This window comes from Poromitra crassiceps, assembly GCF_964638095.1.
Source record: "Poromitra crassiceps genome assembly, chromosome: 18".
Classification (NCBI taxonomy): Eukaryota; Metazoa; Chordata; class Actinopteri; order Beryciformes; family Melamphaidae; genus Poromitra; species Poromitra crassiceps.
Genome location: NC_139636.1, coordinates 1,305,209 through 1,325,397, shown reverse-complemented (window position 1 = coordinate 1,325,397; position 20,189 = coordinate 1,305,209). Strand labels below are relative to the sequence as shown.

The 20,189-nt window shown below is 40.1% G+C and overlaps 1 protein-coding gene across 5 annotated transcripts in view; it reads right to left on the bottom strand.

The window, feature by feature from the left end:
* The window catches only part of ppip5k1b (diphosphoinositol pentakisphosphate kinase 1b), a 112,385-nt gene that overhangs the window by 39,858 nt on the left and 52,338 nt on the right, over positions 1 to 20,189 (bottom strand). For all 5 annotated transcript variants that reach the window (XM_083655008.1, XM_083655010.1, XM_083655011.1 and 2 more), the window contains exons 13-19: positions 15,965 to 16,050; positions 14,540 to 14,665; positions 7,151 to 7,272; positions 5,807 to 5,989; positions 3,498 to 3,639; positions 2,593 to 2,816; positions 921 to 1,048 (exon numbers count right to left, since the gene is read on the bottom strand). In XM_083655008.1, the coding sequence (XP_083511134.1) occupies positions 921 to 1,048; positions 2,593 to 2,816; positions 3,498 to 3,639; positions 5,807 to 5,989; positions 7,151 to 7,272; positions 14,540 to 14,665; positions 15,965 to 16,050 (1,011 nt within the window). The remainder of the gene's footprint in view (positions 1 to 920; positions 1,049 to 2,592; positions 2,817 to 3,497; positions 3,640 to 5,806; positions 5,990 to 7,150; positions 7,273 to 14,539; positions 14,666 to 15,964; positions 16,051 to 20,189) is intronic.

The following is a 20,189-nucleotide window of genomic DNA, read 5'->3' as shown; positions in this document are numbered from 1 at the left end:
TATACATGTATGTGTGTTACTGTATAACCACACACAAACACATTCTGGATATATACATGTATGTGTGTTACTGTATAACCACACACAAACACAAAAAAATTCAATATCATGGAAATATCATGGCATTGAGGGAGTAATTAAAGCAAGAGTATTCCCGAGCAAGTATTGAGTGCATGCATGAACATAACTTTTCAGAAGATCGACATTTCTGTTTTGAAAACACCGGTTTTTGATTGGTTTTATGTGATATTTAATTTCTTGAAATACTGTTTTGGGGGGTTTTATGAGCTGGAAGCCAGACTTATGCAAAGTTAAACAAATAAATACTTGAAATACTTTACTTTGTGTGTAATGAATCTATAATCTATGAAAGTTTCACTTTTTGAAAGGAATTATGAAAAAAAACTAACTTTTCCATGATATTCTAATTTTTTGGAAAGGATCTGTATATGTGTGTGTTACTGTATAACCACACACAAACACATTCTGGATATAAACATGTATATGTGTGTGTTACTGTATAACCACACACAAACACATTCTGGAAATACAGTATGTAGATGTGTGTGTTACTGTATAACCACACACAAACACATTCTGGATATATGTAGATGTGTGTGTTACTGTATAACCACACACAAACACATTCTGGATATATACATGTATATGTGTGTTACTGTATAACCACAGACAAACACATTCTGGATATACAGTATGTAGATGTGTGTGTTACTTTATAACCACACACAAACACATTCTGGATATATGTAGATGTGTGTGTTACTGTATAACCACACACAAACACATTCTGGATATATGTAGATGTGTGTGTTACTGTATAACCACACACAAACACATTCTGGATATATACATGACGTATATGCGATTATGTGCGTTTCCGTGGTGGTTTGTGGCCTCACAGCGGGTGCAGCTTGTTAACCCCCTCGTCCTCCTGGGTCCTCTGCAGATCCAGCTGGATCTTCTTCATCAGAGGAACGCAGTACGCCTGGGAGATGGCCAGCTTCTCTGCTCTGCTGATGCCATACTCCTGCATGATGTGGAGGAGCAAACAGCCTTTTTAACACGGGGTGACTACAGGTTTCATTCATTTATTCACTCTTTTTTTAACTGCTAGTCTCGCTTGCCAGACTTCCCTCCCTTCCGGGAGAGAAGTCTGGCTGCTGGTATATAAGCTCTGCCATTGGTGGTGACCATTTCAGTCGCCAGTGGAAGAAAATCCCTTTGATCCCTCTGATTGACCGGCTGCAACCATATATGGATTTCCTTTCCGCTCCCTCCGTGACGAATCTGTCTATCTCAAATGCCTACGCCGCTGTGAAACATGAACAATGCTAGCTCGTTGTTATACACTGATATATCCTGAGTACTTTCTTTTAAACCTACGTAACTGGGCTCCTCCTAATTTCCCCGTTAAAGTTCCATATTATCTTATCAACACCTTGCATTTCCACTCATGCTTTCTGTGAAGTGAAAGCAAAACTTGACTATAGCTAGCCCTACTTTAGAGAGGGGTTAATCCCAATTTAACAACAGTGGGTTATACACAATATGCACCTGGTAGGGACTGCAGCACCAACTATAACAGATGATAATTCAATCAAATTGGCATCTGCCAGCCTCAGCCAATCAGGAAGGTGTTGAAGTCTGGTCACACTGCACTGTATTTATGTAACACTCTGGAAATGTCCTCATCTTATACTCAGCTCTGGATGATGCTGCCCTGCTAGCACAACCTGATCCAAGTCTTTCCACATGACTTGCACATAATTATTTCTGACACGTTTCTGCTCATAAGACACTACCATCTGTAAATCTGATGCACTAAATAGCTAATGATGTGCACTGGACTGTAAAATTACAAATCTGTAAAATGCAAACATGTGACACTAGTCAACATGGTGAGAATTATTTTGCCAAAATAAGATGTCTGCATTTGTAAGATGAAGACTTTATCTTTAAACAGGTTTTATTGTTGCAATTTTCTCTCTCCTGTTCTTTGCTGTTGCAATGGCTCATTTCCCCTCAAGGACCAGTAATGTTCACCTTGATGTAAAATGTCATGACTTTTCCATAATTAAAGTTAAAAAGTAATATAGATATACCGTATAAAGGGGGGGGGGGGGTCCCTTCCTGGTTTGTGAATGTTGTTTTTAAACCCAGGAAAGTTGCTTATATTGTTTTATTATTTTTCCTATTCTTACTTTTATCTACTGTTTTTACTGCCTACTTTATATTCTATTTGCTTATTTGCCATTTTCCTGCTTTCACTGCTGAATGGTTTTACCCTTTCTGCTGCAACGACAATGAGTAATGAAATGCATGAAGGTATATTTCTCTAACACGATCCATTTGTTCCCCAGGTAATGTATCAAATTCCCTGACTTTCCCTGTCTGGGATACACCTCTTAAAATTCCATGATATTTCCTAAACTTTTGTGACCAGTAGGAAGTTACCTTGTACTGTATATTAAAAAGTATAGTGTCATATAACTACAGTATATCAGACAGGGCACAGGACACCCTGAAGTAAACGGGCTATATCTCTAAATGACAGCAGTATCCTCCGTTAACCTGCGGTATGATGATGTCAGCCAAGGCCCTGGACAGTCTGAACAGAGCCAATGTGTCGTCCAGGGCGAGCGAGGCGTTGTGCTGCGTGTCGTATTTCACACAGTCGTAGATGTCGGGGATCTTGCTGATGTCGTAGCGGCCGTTCTTCATGCGGAAGTCTCTCTCCAGCTTGGACCAGCGCTGCAGCATCAGCTCCAGGGTCTCACTGTGGTAAAGCTGCAGGTCTGCGAGAGGAGGGGAGGGATATGAAGCAAGATCAATTAAGCAGAAATACTCACACTACATCTCTCCAGCAGGTGGTGCTAATGTAGATCTACACATGGAAAGGCAGAGCTAAGTGGAAAAACCATGCTGGTATATTAGAAATGTTGACTTCTATATTTGACAGGCACTGCTGTCAACAGATTGTAACTTTATGACATAAGAGGAAACACTGGTAACAGTGCTAACAGTACAAAAATAATAGGCTCCAATAATTCAGTCTAAACAGAAAACACATTTTTCATGTTTTCAATAAGTGTATGAATCAGAAGCCAAGTCTAGCCACAGTTGAAGGGTCGAAAAGGTCATGCAGTTCACTAAAAATATATTTTCATCCACAATGGGAAGGGGGGGGGGGGGGGGGTCTTGCACTGAAATATGTGACTTTAAAATAATTAAAATAGGTTGTTTTCCCCAATGGTGGCTGAAAATACAGTATATTAATCACTTTAGTTTACTACATGGGAATATTTTATTATTTTCTGCATCTGTCAGACACAGCGAGCGCATAAAGGGCCAGACAACCCAGTATCTAGGCTTTTTAATAGTGGACAAACTTGTTTTTTTCTCCCCTCCAAATGCAGTTGAAAATTTGAATCTTTTCTGCACTTGAGCCCATACAGTTGAGTCTAGATTCAGACTACCTGCAGACTTGGGGTCCTCCAGTCTCTTGCGGATCTGCGAGGTGAGGCTCTGGATGAGGGCGTACACCTGGTCACAGGTCTTGACTGGATTCTCTATGAGCTTCATGGAATTGACCAGTGATGGGCTTCCTGTCGGGGCCAACTGGGAACCAATGGGGGAAACAGATAATATACATACTGTAATATACTACAAGCAACATAGTCACTAAGGAGTTGGATAGCTTTATATTGACAATACATGCATGCACGGGGGAAACAGATAATATACATAAACTACAAACAACATAGTCAGTCACTAAGGAGTTAGATATCTTTATACTGACTGACAATACATGCATGGGCTTTCTTACGTGAAACTGTAGAATAAGCATCCATTCCTAGATTGCCGATGTTCCATGTCCCCCCCCCCCCCCCCCCCCCCAAAACAGAATGCTAACGTAATGCTAAGCTAATGCTTGTAATGCCTTCTTTGACGACAGACTTCACTAAATATTCCTGAGACCCTAAAATGATGAAGTAAGAGAGAAGGTAGGAAAAGAAAGGAGAAATTAGAGAAAGGAAATTGAGAATAAAGGTCCTTACACATCGGGAGCGTTTTTTTCGTGCGATTAATTCGCACGTCAATAATATTTTCCGAACCTATATCAGTCAATGCAATCGTGCATACCAACGGCATACACATCTGTGGCTGTGATTGACAGACAGGTGGGTCAAAACTCGCATCGCAATTTCGTGCCGTATATTCTTTTTTTTTCACCTTTATTTATACAGGGGGAGTCTCACTGAGAGCAATGCTCTCTTTTTCAGGAGTGCCCTGTTCACATTCACACACACATTCATACCTGGAAGCTGACCAGTACAACCACAGTCTGATCTGCTGGCCACTGATCAGCTCCACTGGAGCAGATGGGGTTAAGGGGTATTCGCATCGCTCTTGATGTGTAAGGACCTTAAAGAGCTAAGGAGAGAGAGATAGTAGTGTTACAAAACTTTCGCGTCAACACCAATTCAATAGCCGCTACCAGGGGCTGACCCAGGGCTTCGGATCCAGCTAGCTCCCTGGAGGTATCACCGGATGACATTTCTGTGATGACATTATCACTGCGACAATGACATCACAATGCGATCTGTGACATCATGTGAAATGTGATGTTCCTGTCAGATGATGTCATAGTCAAGCATGACATCATCACCGGGGGAATCACAATACAAACCATGCTATCACCGATGACATCACAATTAGACTCATGGCATCATCGGCAGTGTGACATCATCGGCAGACTTAACACAGCACAGAGTTCGAGATCCAATGGACAAAACGTAAGCTCCATGCCAGAGATGGAGGAGATTGGGATCCTGATGCCTACAGGCATCAATCAGTCAGACGGAAGAAGAACCAGGAGTACGATCAGGAAAGACAAAACAGGCATAACTGGTGGCGAGGTGCAAAGTGGCAACCAGTCAGCACTACTTCACACGAGCAGGTAATGATAGAGCAGAGTGTTCTAGGACCAGACCATCTGGTTCAAGAGCGGGTAAGAAGGTGGGACCTTGACTACGTTCTGACAGATGTACAGTATGTGCAGTATCCCCCAGTATCCCTGGCTGCCTTACAACCAGCCAGGTCCTCTCTTAAAGAGATAGTTGGGTTTGTTTGAAGTGGGGTCCTATCAGCTAGTTCCATACACTAACTGAAATAGGTACAGTGTTCTGGACGCTGAGCGCACCGTCTATCGAGACCCGGCACTCTGAAGCAACAGCCTCCACAGCTCTGTCTCCGATATCTGTGTACACGTACGCTCTATATTTTCAGCGCTTTACTTTTCCACCAAACAGCCATCTCATTCGGCACTACTTTTTCTCCCAACCGTACAACTACCGTATTCCTCCGCTAAACGCCTGCACATTGCTTCAGAGTGCTGGGTCTCGATAGACGGTGCGCTCAGCGTCCAGAACACTGTACCTATTTCAGTTAGTGTATGGAACTAGCTGATAGGACCCCACTTTAAACAAACCAAACTATCCCTTTGAGAATCTCTTAAGTGACACCAATAAAGTGTTCCCATAAGCTATATCCTGAGAGAAGCAAATTACAATGAGAAATAGACTTCCATAACCATATATTCACCGTTCCTTGGATTAGTTGAAAGATGTGAGGTATGCAGATGTGTAAAAAAAAAAAGAAAAAAAACTTGTGGAGCCTTATCAGAAAGTCACAAGCCAGCATGAAGTGCAACCAGATATATCTTATCACATGCAGTGATTTTGCACTTTTCTTTTTAGGGTTTCACGTTTGAAGGATAGCCTACCTTCTGATATTCCTCCTGTGTAAACTCCTGGTTCCTTTGCATGATTTCATGCAGCCGGGCCTTGACCTTCTGCTGGCAGTCAGTCAGAGAGTCGCTGTCGCTGTCCAGCAGTCCGTTCATGTTGGCACTCTTCACCATCTGGACCAGGATCGGAGTCAGCTCCCCTTCCAGAGCCAGCAGACCCTACACAGAATATAATCAATCAATCAAATGTTATAGCACCTTTCAAACAAATCACGTGCATTTCAAAGTTCTTTACAAGCGATTGACAAAATAAAAGTAAAAAATAATAATAATAGGCCTAATAAGAATAATTTGGAGACTTCAAGTCATGGAGTGGCATTTTTATCTACTGTAATTCATCAGCTCAGAGAGAAATAGATGCAGGGCCAATTGGATGTAAGCTGTACAAGTTACAGTGAATCAGGGGTGTCTCATTTTCCCTTTAAAAAGGCCATACTTTTTCAACAGCTTGCTTTCTTACTACAGCTTCATCAAATCTTAAATCCTTGGTGTGTCTGGACTGCAAAACTTTTGTTTTACAGACTTGTTAACAAATTCAAAACTTGTTAATCCCTGAAAATTAATTCCCCGTACTTTTAGTTGCTGTTTAGGTACTCTTAGAATGAAATATATTGGCATTTTGTGTGACTTGTTTCCAAGGAGGCACAATGCTGCAAGATACAATATCACTTCAGAAATTTAAACAATAGCAATTGTATACATACAAACACACCGGTCTGTCGACATAGTATACATATAGTATACACAAACACTCCAGCATGCAAACTCATGTATGCAAAACAACAGACCGATGGGGGCAGCCGAAAGCACACAATGGCTTATGCAATGACATTTACTGTACATTAGGACTTTGTCTGCATTAACACTCTGCATTCATCCATACATGAATGTGTACCACTTAAAGAACACATAACCACATGCTAATGTCTATGACTTTATTCCCACTCTACCCAGTAGAGCCTAGATAATAATTATGTCCATTCATATAATTTCAGTTTCCCGACTGAAAAACATTAGAAAGGAAATAGATCTCAATAATCCAGAGGGATATAGGTTCAGATCTTTTAAGGATTTATATTTGGCCCAGTAGGCTAGCTACCAAAATCTAGCCTAGATGGCTAGCTAGTAGCGAGCAAATGACCCTGCTAAATTCAAGCAGTCTTTGTAGTAGTTGTTCGAAAGATGGCTAGTTCGTTTCATAACTATGAGGTCTAGTCCTCAGTCACTTACGTGTTGTTACTAGTTTTATGCCAATCTTCCAGCTAGCGTTTCCCACCTCAAGTTTTCAAAATGGCCACCATGGGAAACGGACAGAGGTACCTTGGCAAAAGCAGCGGCTGTCATCTGAACCCTGCCTTCATCGGAGGCGTAGATCTTGAGGTCGTGGCGGTACGTGCTGTGGAGGCGCAGCAGGCCGCACCCAGGGAACCCAGCATAGTCACCTGCAAGATTTTACACACCGCCGAACAACATCGTTAACTATACTGTTTGTACCAATAAGATCTAATACTTTTTCACAGGGGAAAAGGACATTGAAAGAAGAGAGGAAAAAAATAAAACTGTTGTTGATTGTTGATTGATTTCCATTCAAAATTGTCACAGACAATACACTCCAGCAGCTGGGCTGGCACATCACTTTCAGTTCAAATGTGTTTTCTTCAAAATGGAAGCATTGTGGTTGATTTCCCCCCATTCCCCTCCTTTTTCGAAAATTTTAAATGGTTTGTTGCACTTGACCCAGTAGTGTAGTTTAGGCTATGATCACAACGAATTGAAAGTGAGGCAATAGATGTTATTGAGTAAACCCCAAAAATTCCTTAAGACAGCTCCCTGAAAATGAGATTAGATACTGCGGATCACCTACCTGGAAAGAGAAAGGGAAATACAATAAATACATTAAATACAATTTAATGTACTTATGGTTTGTAGTATGTGGATACATAGTCAAGTCAAGTCAGGTTTATTTATCACACACACACAAAAAACATTTCTCGAAGGACTTAACAAAAACAAGCCTAGGCAGATCAAATCACACTTTTGCTTCATGCATTTATCTTTAGTGTAAAGCCAGATCACCTGATGTTGTACCATGACTATATCCAAGGGCGTAAGTAAGCATGGTGTATAGACATTGGGCAGGTCCAAATGAGTGTCCCAGATTTTTCTAAGTTAATTGTATGAGATTTATATATGAAAATTCAAACATAAAACACAGTTTTGAGGGCTACATTGACCATTTGATTTCACACCTCTTCCACTCCATCCCTTCCTCCCAGACACCAATTTTTGTCTTTTTTTAGGGGGGACAAGCGGGCTTTAGGGTGAGATAGCAGGTCAACAGATATGCCACATAGAAGTGGTACACATCATCTGAAGCTGGGAACCTGAAGATTAATTTGAGATGCAGCTCAGTACTGTGTGTTAAGATTTTCTAGTCATAAACCTGAAATAAACATTGTGTTTTGGTTAGGTGTCTCTTTCAAATGTTGAAAGTTTATGTTGTATTGGGCTTAGAACATTATGATGAGAAGTATATGATGACCATCCCCATGCGAAGTTATATTTCATAAAGTTGTTAAATATTTGGGTTTATAGCATTTCTTTCACAGATTTGGGGTAAGATCTAACCATTTTTGACCACTTGAGAATTGAGAATTGATCAAAAATCCCTCCAAAATAGCACATTGGGGGACCAAGACCTTGAGGAACACCATACAAAAATGTGTTCATGATAGTAGTCCAGTATCCTCACTCAAGCTTTAAAAATGAGTCTTCTACAGCCTCTGAAAGACAACAATGTCTGCCACAGACGGCTGTACTGTATTGGGAGTAGTATTAGTGGGGACATGACTTCCCCGCAAAGAATGCATGGTTACGCCCATGACTATATCAGGTTATCCTGCCTTGCTTGACAGGCAAAGAGAAGGGGCTGGGCTCACCTCCCTTTCCAAGTCAAAGATTTAATTCTGGCTAAAGTATACTGGTTTTTGGCAAACAAACATCATCTCAAGAAGAACCCATGGGGAAATGGTAGCAAGATTAGTGTGAGATGATCCGCATTAGCTCAGCAAAATGGCAGTCACTTTAGCTGCTGGGGTGACCATACAACTTTTGCAGCCGTGGATCACCTCGGGAGAAACTTCAACGACGATACAAACAATCCACAGCAACCTTGATGCAGGACAGGCAGAACGAGTCGCCGGATTAAATTGAATGGAATCAAAATGAGATGAGAAATGAAATGAAATCAGAGTACGTTAGTGAACGCAATGACAAACGCGGTAGAATTAGGCAGAAAGTGATGTCGTAACGGAAGAGCGGTGAGATCCAGGAAAGCCCTCTCTTACCACGGTCACTAGGGGACTCACAGCCAAGGGAGCGGCGGTTACCGGCTAGTAGTTTACAGTGCAACAACAGGTAAGAAGAGAAGAGCAAAGTTAATAGACACAACTTGTGCTGGAGAAAAAGGTAGTAACAAAACAATGGCTGAGATGAGAAAATAGCCTTTTTAATAAATAAACAAGTAAGCAAGAGGGGATAGACTACATTAGGACTGGGCGATATGAACTAATCATATCGCTGTATTTTTAGGCTGAATGGCAATGTATGCCAAATCACGATATCTAGTCTCATATCACAATATATCGATATAATATCGATATATTGCCCAGCCCTAGACTACACTACATACAACTATAGCATCCACGTTCAGTTATGCTTCAGTTTCAGGTTGCTGGGCATGTTGTGGGAGCTATATTGCATGCACTACGAAGGATAAAGCATTAAGTAGGAAGACCTAAAAAGGCGATCTACATAGGACATACAGGTACTGCTAAGTTGAAAGAAAGCTCTGCAAGGTGGCCAAGCAAGTGGTGAGACAGACTTTCCTGAAACCAAAGCGTCACAGGTCGAGGCCTGTAACAGTAAGGTTTGCACCAGCAGTTATGGATCCTGTCATCCTTTCTCCCTGGATAAGATGATCAAGTTTAAAGGTGATACATGTCGTCTTTTAAACATCGATATATCATTGTCCAATAAATTGTGATACCTCGGTGTAAATACCGTAAACAAATGGAACGATTGAGACGATTCTCACATCAGAGGTAAGAGGTATTGTTAACGTTGGTGTTTCTCAGAATTAAGTCTTTTGTTTTGCGGATGTTGCAACTTGCCCCTCCCCCCACACTCTGGGTGCGTTTGTTTTCTCTTTTGCTTTATTGACGAGGATAAAAAACAATTTGAAAGTGATGTTTCTACAGGCTGGCAGAGGCTAATCATCTCAGCAATGATGTCATTTGTTTACGGTTATTATACCCATGTCTCAAAGTTGATGCTGTAATGATTTGTGTAATGTAATGATTAATATGCACGTTTGCTCCATCCACAAAGGCAATAAAAACAGCTTGGTAATGGATAATTACACATTATCACTGAGTGAATAACAGCTTGGTAAGGGATAATTACACATTATCACTGAGTGAATAACAGCTTGGTAATGGATCATTAGACATTATCACTGAGTTAATAACAGCTTGGTATTGGATCATTAGACATTATCACTGAGTGAATAACAGCTTGGTAATGGATCATTAGACATTATCACTGAGTGAATAACAGCTTGGTAATGGATCATTAGACATTATCACTGAGTGAATAACAGCTTGGTAATGGATCATTAGACATTATCACTGAGTTAATAACAGCTTGGTATTGGATCATTAGACATTATCACTGAGTGAATAACAGCTTGGTAATGGATCATTAGACATTATCACTGAGTGAATAACAGCTTGGTAATGGATCATTAGACATTATCACTGAGTGAATAACAGCTTGGTAATGGATCATTAGACATTATCACTGAGTGAATAACAGCTTGGTAATGGATCATTAGACATTATCACTGAGTTAATAACAGCTTGGTAATGGATCATTAGACATTATCACTGAGTGAATAACAGCTTGGTAATGGATCATTACACATTATCACTGAGTTAATAACAGTTTGGTAATGGATCATTAGACATTATCACTGAGTTAATAACAGCTTGGTAATGGATCATTAGACATTATCACTGAGTGAATAACAGCTTGGTAATGGATCATTAGACATTATCACTGAGTTAATAACAGCTTGGTAATGGATCATTAGACATTATCACTGAGTTAGTAACAGCTTGGTAATGGATCATTAGACAGACATTATCACTGAGTGAATAACAGCTTGGTAATGGATAATTAGACATTATCACTGAGTTAATAACAGCTTGGTAATGGATCATTAGACATTATCACTGAGTTAATAACAGCTTGGTAATGGATCATTAGACAGACATTATCACTGAGTTAATAACAGCTTGGTAATGGATCATTAGACATTATCACTGAGTTAATAACAGCTTGGTAATGGATCATTAGACAGACATTATCACTGAGTGAATAACAGCTTGGTAATGGATCATTAGACATTATCACTGAGTTAATAACAGCTTGGTAATGGATAATTACACATTATCACTGAGTTAATAACAGCTTGGTATTGGATCATTAGACATTATCACTGAGTGAATAACAGCTTGGTAATGGATCATTAGACATTATCACTGAGTTAATAACAGCTTGGTAATGGATCATTAGACATTATCACTGAGTTAATAACAGCTTGGTAATGGATCATTAGACAGACATTATCACTGAGTTAATAACAGCTTGGTAATGGATCATTAGACATTATCACTGAGTTAATAACAGCTTGGTAATGGATCATTAGACAGACATTATCACTGAGTGAATAACAGCTTGGTAATGGGTCATTAGACATTATCACTGAGTTAATAACAGCTTGGTAATGGATAATTACACATTATCACTGAGTTAATAACAGCTTGGTAATGGATCATTAGACATTATCACTGAGTTAATAACAGCTTGGTAATGGATCATTAGACATTATCACTGAGTGAATAACAGCTTGGTAATGGATCATTACACATTATCACTGAGTTAATAACAGCTTGGTAATGGATCATTAGACATTATCACTGAGTTAATAACAGCTTGGTAATGGATCATTAGACATTATCACTGAGTGAATAACAGCTTGGTAATGGGTCATTAGACATTATCACTGAGTTAATAACAGCTTGGTAATGGATCATTAGACATTATCACTGAGTGAATAACAGCTTGGTAATGGATCATTAGACATTATCACTGAGTGAATAACAGCTTGGTAAGGGATCATTAGACATTATCACTGAGTGAATAACAGCTTGGTATTGGATCGTTAGACATTATCACTGAGTTAATAACAGCTTGGTAATGGATCATTAGACATTATCACTGAGTTAATAACAGCTTGGTAATGGATCATTAGACATTATCACTGAGTTAATAACAGCTTGGTAATGGATCATTAGACATTATCACTGAGTTAATAACAGCTTGGTAATGGATCATTAGACAGACATTATCACTGAGTGAATAACAGCTTGGTAATGGATCATTAGACATTATCACTGAGTTAATAACAGCTTGGTAATGGATCATTAGACATTATCACTGAGTTAATAACAGCTTGGTAATGGATCATTAGACATTATCACTGAGTTAATAACAGCTTGGTATTGGATCATTAGACATTATCACTGAGTTAATAACAGCTTGGTAATGGATCATTAGACATTATCACTGAGTTAATAACAGCTTGGTAATGGATCATTAGACATTATCACTGAGTTAATAACAGCTTGGTAATGGATCATTAGACATTATCACTGAGTTAATAACAGCTTGGTAATGGATCATTAGACATTATCACTGAGTTAATAACAGCTTGGTAATGGATCATTAGACATTATCACTGAGTTAATAACAGCTTGGTATTGGATCATTAGACATTATCACTGAGTTAATAACAGCTTGGTAATGGATCATTAGACATTATCACTGAGTGAATAACAGCTTGGTAATGGATCATTACACATTATCACTGAGTTAATAACAGCTTGGTATTGGATCATTAGACATTATCACTGAGTGAATAACAGCTTGGTAAGGGATCATTAGACATTATCACTGAGTTAATAACAGCTTGGTAATGGATCATTAGACATTATCACTGAGTTAATAACAGCTTGGTATTGGATCATTAGACATTATCACTGAGTGAATAACAGCTTGGTAATGGATCATTACACATTATCACTGAGTTAATAACAGCTTGGTAATGGATCATTAGACATTATCACTGAGTTAATAACAGCTTGGTATTGGATCATTAGACATTATCACTGAGTTAATAACAGCTTGGTAATGGATCATTAGACATTATCACTGAGTTAATAACAGCTTGGTAATGGATCATTACACATTATCACTGAGTTAATAACAGCTTGGTAATGGATCATTAGACATTATCACTGAGTTAATAACAGCTTGGTAATGGATCATTAGACATTATCACTGAGTGAATAACAGCTTGGTAATGGATCATTAGACATTATCACTGAGTGAATAACAGCTTGGTAAGGGATCATTAGACATTATCACTGAGTGAATAACAGCTTGGTATTGGATCATTAGACATTATCACTGAGTTAATAACAGCTTGGTAATGGATCATTAGACATTATCACTGAGTTAATAACAGCTTGGTATTGGATCATTAGACATTATCACTGAGTGAATAACAGCTTGGTAATGGATCATTAGACATTATCACTGAGTTAATAACAGCTTGGTAATGGATCATTAGACATTATCACTGAGTTAATAACAGCTTGGTAATGGATCATTACACATTATCACTGAGTTAATAACAGCTTGGTATTGGATCATTAGACATTATCACTGAGTTAATAACAGCTTGGTAATGGATCATTAGACATTATCACTGAGTTAATAACAGCTTGGTATTGGATCATTAGACATTATCACTGAGTTAATAACAGCTTGGTAATGGATCATTAGACATTATCACTGAGTTAATAACAGCTTGGTATTGGATCATTAGACATTATCACTGAGTTAATAACAGCTTGGTATTGGATCATTAGACATTATCACTGAGTTAATAACAGCTTGGTAATGGATCATTAGACATTATCACTGAGTTAATAACAGCTTGGTAATGGATAATTACACATTATCACTGAGTGAATAACAGCTTGGTAATGGATCATTAGACATTATCACTGAGTTAATAACAGCTTGGTAAGGGATAATTACACATTATCACTGAGTTAATAACAGCTTGGTAAGGGATAATTACACATTATCACTGAGTTAATAACAGCTTGGTAAGGGATAATTACACATTATCACTGAGATTATGTTTGTGATTATTAAGAGAAATTCCTCCATATTATTCCAGACAGAGACATTCAGGGAATTCAATCAGTTCTCAGGGAATTTTACAACTGTGAAATACCAGAATGTATTTTACAAAAAGAAATCCATATATTTATTGCACTTTATTGTTGATTTTTTATATACTCACGTATATAAAAAAAATCAACAAACGAGGATGCAAATGTTTAGGTCATGGACTCACTACAACACTTATATCAAAAGTCATGGAATTTTACATCAGGGCTACGGGAACCCTGATAAAGTGAGGCAATAAATGACGTACTGTACATGTATTTGCACGTGTGTATGTGTGTGTGTGCGCCCGTGCATGTGTGTGTGTATCTCTCAGGTGAGTACCTTGACCTCCGGGGTACATGCAGCGGAAGGCCCTGCCCAGCTCCTCTGCCTGGACCCGGCCTGCCGGGGTTAGCTCCCCTCCCCACTTCAGCACCAGCAGCAGTGATGGACCCTCCTTCTGGGAGTCTGAGGAACAGGTAGAAACATACCTTCAAGATGCACTCACTTTGTTACCGTATTTTTATCAGTAATCTAAAAAGTGTGTGTGTAGGGGGAAAGATTGGTATATTTTCATATCACAATTATAGATTTTCTTTTTTTTTTCTTTGTCTCTATCCTGCTGCAGTTTGGCTACCGATGTATTATCTATATCATCATCATCATCATCATAATCATCATAAGTAAAATTGCCTAGGTGGGTGGGCGGTGTCTGTCTGTCTGTCACGTCACGATTTTGGTCACGAAAAGTCGTCTGTGTCGTCTGTCTATGTTTCTCTACTATATTGGAGGGCAGATTGCCCAACTGCCTCTCTACTCATGCATTGTGACATTTGTGATGTCATCAGTGTTGGGGGTGTAACGCATTACAAAAGTAACATATTACATGTAATATATTACTTTTAGCAGTAACTCAGTAATATATCTTATTACCTGTAGGATTTGAGTAGTATTATACCAGTTACTTTGTCAAGTAACTAAAGTTACAAATTGAGTTAAACATTTTAAAATCAAAGCACATATTTAAATAAAGATACAATAATTTCCTAATCAAACTGTCTGTATTTATTCAAATAACCACTATAGATGACAATAACAAAGGGAAAGAATAACATTTAGAATTTTGGACCATTTACACTGACTTCAAGGCGGTTGACATTAGTTATCGGGATGGTTCTGGGGCAGCGATGTCATTCTGCTGCTGCTGTTGTTTTGGTGAAAGTAATGCAAAAGTAGTGTAATAAGTAACGAGTTACTCTACACAGACAGTAATATTGTAAAGTAACTTATTACCTTCAAATGAAAGTAACTAGTAATATGTAGTATATTACATTTTGAAAGTAACTTGCCCAACACTGGATGTCATAAATCAATAGTGACATCATCAGCGATGTCATAACCCTTTCTCTACTATAATATAACTGAAGGGCGAGGCGAGGCCATGCAGCAGCCGAGACAATTTGCTTCAGGTCACGAAAGTGACATTGGGCATAACTGACATAGGCATTGTGAGATCAGCCCTCCCGAGCACTACTATAATTGGAGGGCCATCATCATCAGTGATGTCATAAATCCCTCTCTACTCATGCATTGTGACATCATCTGTGCTGTCATAATCAAAGTGACCTGAACAGCAATGTCATAACTCTTACAATTATAAAGCCCTTTTCCCTTCCAAACATGATGATGTTGATCCCCCCCCCCCCCACACACACACACACACAAACACTCTTCATATCGTTTGCTCTGTGTGTACTGCATTTGTACCTTCCTCTCCACTGGAGGCTTTGGGTTGGCCGTTGGGAAGGTAGGTCAGCTGAACTTTCCTGTTGATACCTGAGAAATGACCGTACCTGCCGGGAGCAGACACACACACACACACACACACACACACACACACACACACACACACACACACACACACACACACACACACACACACACACACACAGAGAAGAATGGCATTTATCCCCTTTGCATTAACTTTGCTGCTTCAATATTAAATAACACATTTCACAAAACACACATCTGACAGGACATTGAATCTAGGGATGCACGATATATCGGCAATCATATCGGCCGATGCATCGGTCCAATGTTAGCAATGTTAATATTGGTTAACGGCATCAGCCAAAATGTTCATATTGAGAGAAAAACTACGTGATAAATCTCAGATTTATGGGCTTTTCCAGATGTTTGGAAAATAAAGAAAGACATCAGTATGTACAAAATGTGATTATCATAAAAAACTTGTTTTTATATAGATCATATCGACATCGGTAAATATTGGTTATCGTATCGGCCAAAATGTTTATATCGGTGCACCCCTACTTGAATTTGACATACGTTCCATACTCAATTCCAACAAAAACCTAAAAGCAGAGTGGAACAAGGCAGCAACTTTTTTCCAAATCTGACACACTAGTCCAACGCACTCAAGAGACTCAGGTTGCACACAACCAAATAGAGCACACAGATGGCAGGAGGTTTGACAATCATTCAGTCACTCAGTCAGTGCTTTGCAGGTACGCTACATATAGGTAGCTACGATTGTTCGCCAAGTACATTTTCAGTGTGTGTGTGAGCCAATATTCTGGGCTAGACCATACTTTGGCTCATGGCAGGCTTTTGTCTGTGAAGGGTGAAACCTGATACTTATGCTAACCCTCCTGTGATGCTTAAGGTCATACACACACACACACACACACACACACACACACACAAAAGAGTGTCCAGTTGTCCCGTGTTCTATAGTAAGAATGTAGCACATCCCGCAGGCTAATGTCCACATAGTTCTGTAATGTGGCAGGCAGCTGATCGGACGGCTGAGCCACATGATGATGGACCCCGCGTCGAGATAAATATGGCTGAGTGCCAGGCAGCCAATCTGTGTTATTATTACACGGCTTAGCTCAACAGGCTACTCAATTGCCACCCCCACATTGCCGTGTAACATTTATTTTGGTGAAAAGCATGTGTGTGTGTGTGTGTCTCTCGAGACTTCTGTTAGCAGTGACCTGTTGCTAACGGCTAGCAGCTGGCGCTAGCATCAATGCCTGACAGAAACAGCTGATGTCGCCGGAGAGAGAGAGAAAGCAAACGCGGACACCTTTACAGTATGTAACGTTCATTGAACTGAAGACTAAAATATCTCCAAACTAAGCCTAAGGACATGATGTTGAGTTAGCCAACTGCTAATCCTAGCTGAATACTACTACTTAGTAGCACTGTCTCATGCTATGTTAACACGTTCACTGCCGTGGACGAGATATCTCGTCAAGCAGAAACCAACGGTTGATTGCCGTGGACGAGATATCTCGTCCAAAAAAAAAAAAAAAAATTTTGACGGTGGGACGTCGATCTAACGCTTTTACATCTCCTATAAAAATATGGGAGGTATTGAATGTGTATAATCTATTTTACCGACCCACTAAGTGGCGACAGTGCTCTCCAGACGAGAGAAAGCCAAGAAAAAACAGCCGCGTGAGGAAGCCATTCTCATGAAAATGGATTGGCGAAAACGCTTTCGCTTTCGCGCTGGGAGCTGGCGGTGGGGGATTGCAAATTTGCATAATAGATTATGGGTGCAACACACTTTGAAACACGCAGCATAAATAAGACCAGAATCGCAAAAGCTTCATCAAAGCTCTCAACCAAAACCCCAAGAAACGAGCGAGCCCATCCAGACTCGCCCGACGAGGGGCAGCCAGGCAGCACAGACAGCAGAAACTCGCTTGTGACACAGGCTGCAGCCACGGAGGGAGGAGGAGAACACACACGGAGGGAGGAGTTTGAAGGAGAGGGGGGTTTCCTGCTGTTATGGAGGAAATTACTGTTCAAAACTATTGTTTAGATGTCTGACGTCTTACTGATGCCAAAAATAAATGGTTAAAGTGACTGTTCTATCGAATTTCACAAAAAGCCATTTATCTCAGCTTAAATTTTCAGACGCTGAAACCATGCTGTATTCAACTGCTAATGCCTACATAACTACTAACTCTACAAACTAACTCTTTTAAACAGAGAAAGCACACATTCTATTAGTTCTTTTGAGATATTTTGTGTTCACAAAATACTAGCAGAAAAACACAGTAAAAAAAAAACTGTTGGCAGTGAATGTGTTAAATTGGGTTCATGGTCCAGCGCAAGCTATGAATGGAATCTAGATCGGCACATGGATCTGCGATGTCAGTCCGATGTCCGATCCGTGAATTACATCAGTATCGGGTCCCATCGCTATCCCCAAAGGGAAAATGTACCGGTAGTCAGGGAGAAGGAGGACTGGAGGGGTTTCTCTCAAGGGGAAGGTGAGAGGAGGAGGACAGAGATTGTGTGACATGTGGTCAGGATGACATGCAGACAAAGTAACACGGCACACACTGTAACAAAGTAACACGGCACACACTGTAACAAAGTAACACGGCACACACTGTAACAAAGTAACACGGCACACACTGTAACAAAGTAACACGGCACACACTGTAACAAAGTAACACGGCACACACTGTAACAAAGTAACAGCTATGCACACACTGTAACAAAGTAACAGCTATGCACACATACTATCAGCATTAGAGCTGTGTGACTCTGTGTATGTGACCACAGTGTTATGGCAAAAAAAGAAGCCATTTTCATTAAAAATGGATGTTAATAGTAATGATAAAACTCAGTGTACAAAACATTAGCAATACCTTCCAAATATTGACTTACAGTATATCCCCATTTTACATAACCCATGTTTGAATCATCTTCTTAGCCCGTCTTCAGCCATTCAGCTACTCTTCTCCATGTTAAAATCTCATTAAAACCCACTACTTTCATCTAGACCAGTGGTCTTCAACAGGGGGGGCCCGGGCCCGCAGAGGTACACCAATTTTTGTCAGTAGCCTAGTCTGTGAGCATTTTAAAAGTGTATTTTAGAGGGAAAATAATAGAGTAAACGACAAAAATGATTTACAAAGCCAATCTGATGAAACAATATGTGAAACACATTGTTCGCTCCTTGCTTTAATCTATTAATGAAGAGGTGTCAATCCTGATATCCTGGGGCCAGTTGCACCAAGTGGTCTTAACTATGCCTGGTCGTAACTCCTACGTCGGTCTTAGTTAAGACCAGTCTTTAGAGTGGATTTACGCCTGTTGCACCAACAGGGCTTACGTCTGGTCTTAACGATGCGCGTCCATGTGAATTTCCGGGGAATGCCCCCTGATCGGCACAAAAATGTGCCTCGCGACCTGCTTGGAGCGTCACTGTGCCACTACGCTCTATCAGCCCCTACTGTATGTGCATCACTACACCCTCCCTCCTCCCACCCTCCCTCGCTCCGGGGGAAAATGGCGGCGATTGAGTGCCAGACAGTCTGAATGAAATTGAATGTAGCGTTCCCAATTCTATGTATTAAATTCTAAAAAACGACCCTCAACATTTGGGAAGGCTAAGCCACACAACTAGTTCGTTATAATCGAACGTCATGCTTCGAAGGCGACTTTACGACGATGAGGACGGTGAGGACTCAATCATAGCAGGTCTCCGCTGATAGACTACCACGGAGATCTCAGGCACCTTACGCCTCCTCCTGACCAGGCGTAATATTTACGACCGGTCTTAGTCAGAAAAAGGCTTACAACCGGCGTAGCTGTTAGGTCGTAAAGTTACGACCGGCGTAGCTTAAGACCAGTCGTTAAGACCACTTGGTGCAACTGGCCCCTGGTGTGCACTGGATTTTAATTGTTATTATAGGCCACATTTAAAATGCAACACAAGTTTAGTTTATTTTTAATCGTAGGGGGTCCCTGCTCTTCAACCAAGGGGTCCTTGGGCTGAAAAAGGTTGAAGACTCCTGACCTAGACTCAAACGATGGTTGGTCTATTTAACAGACAGAGCAGGTGTTCCTAATATTTTGTACACACAGTCTAGGTAGAGTAAGTAAGAAGGAGGGTGAGGGAGAGGAAGGTGCGTACCGCGTATCATTCAAGCTGGATTCCCTTTGG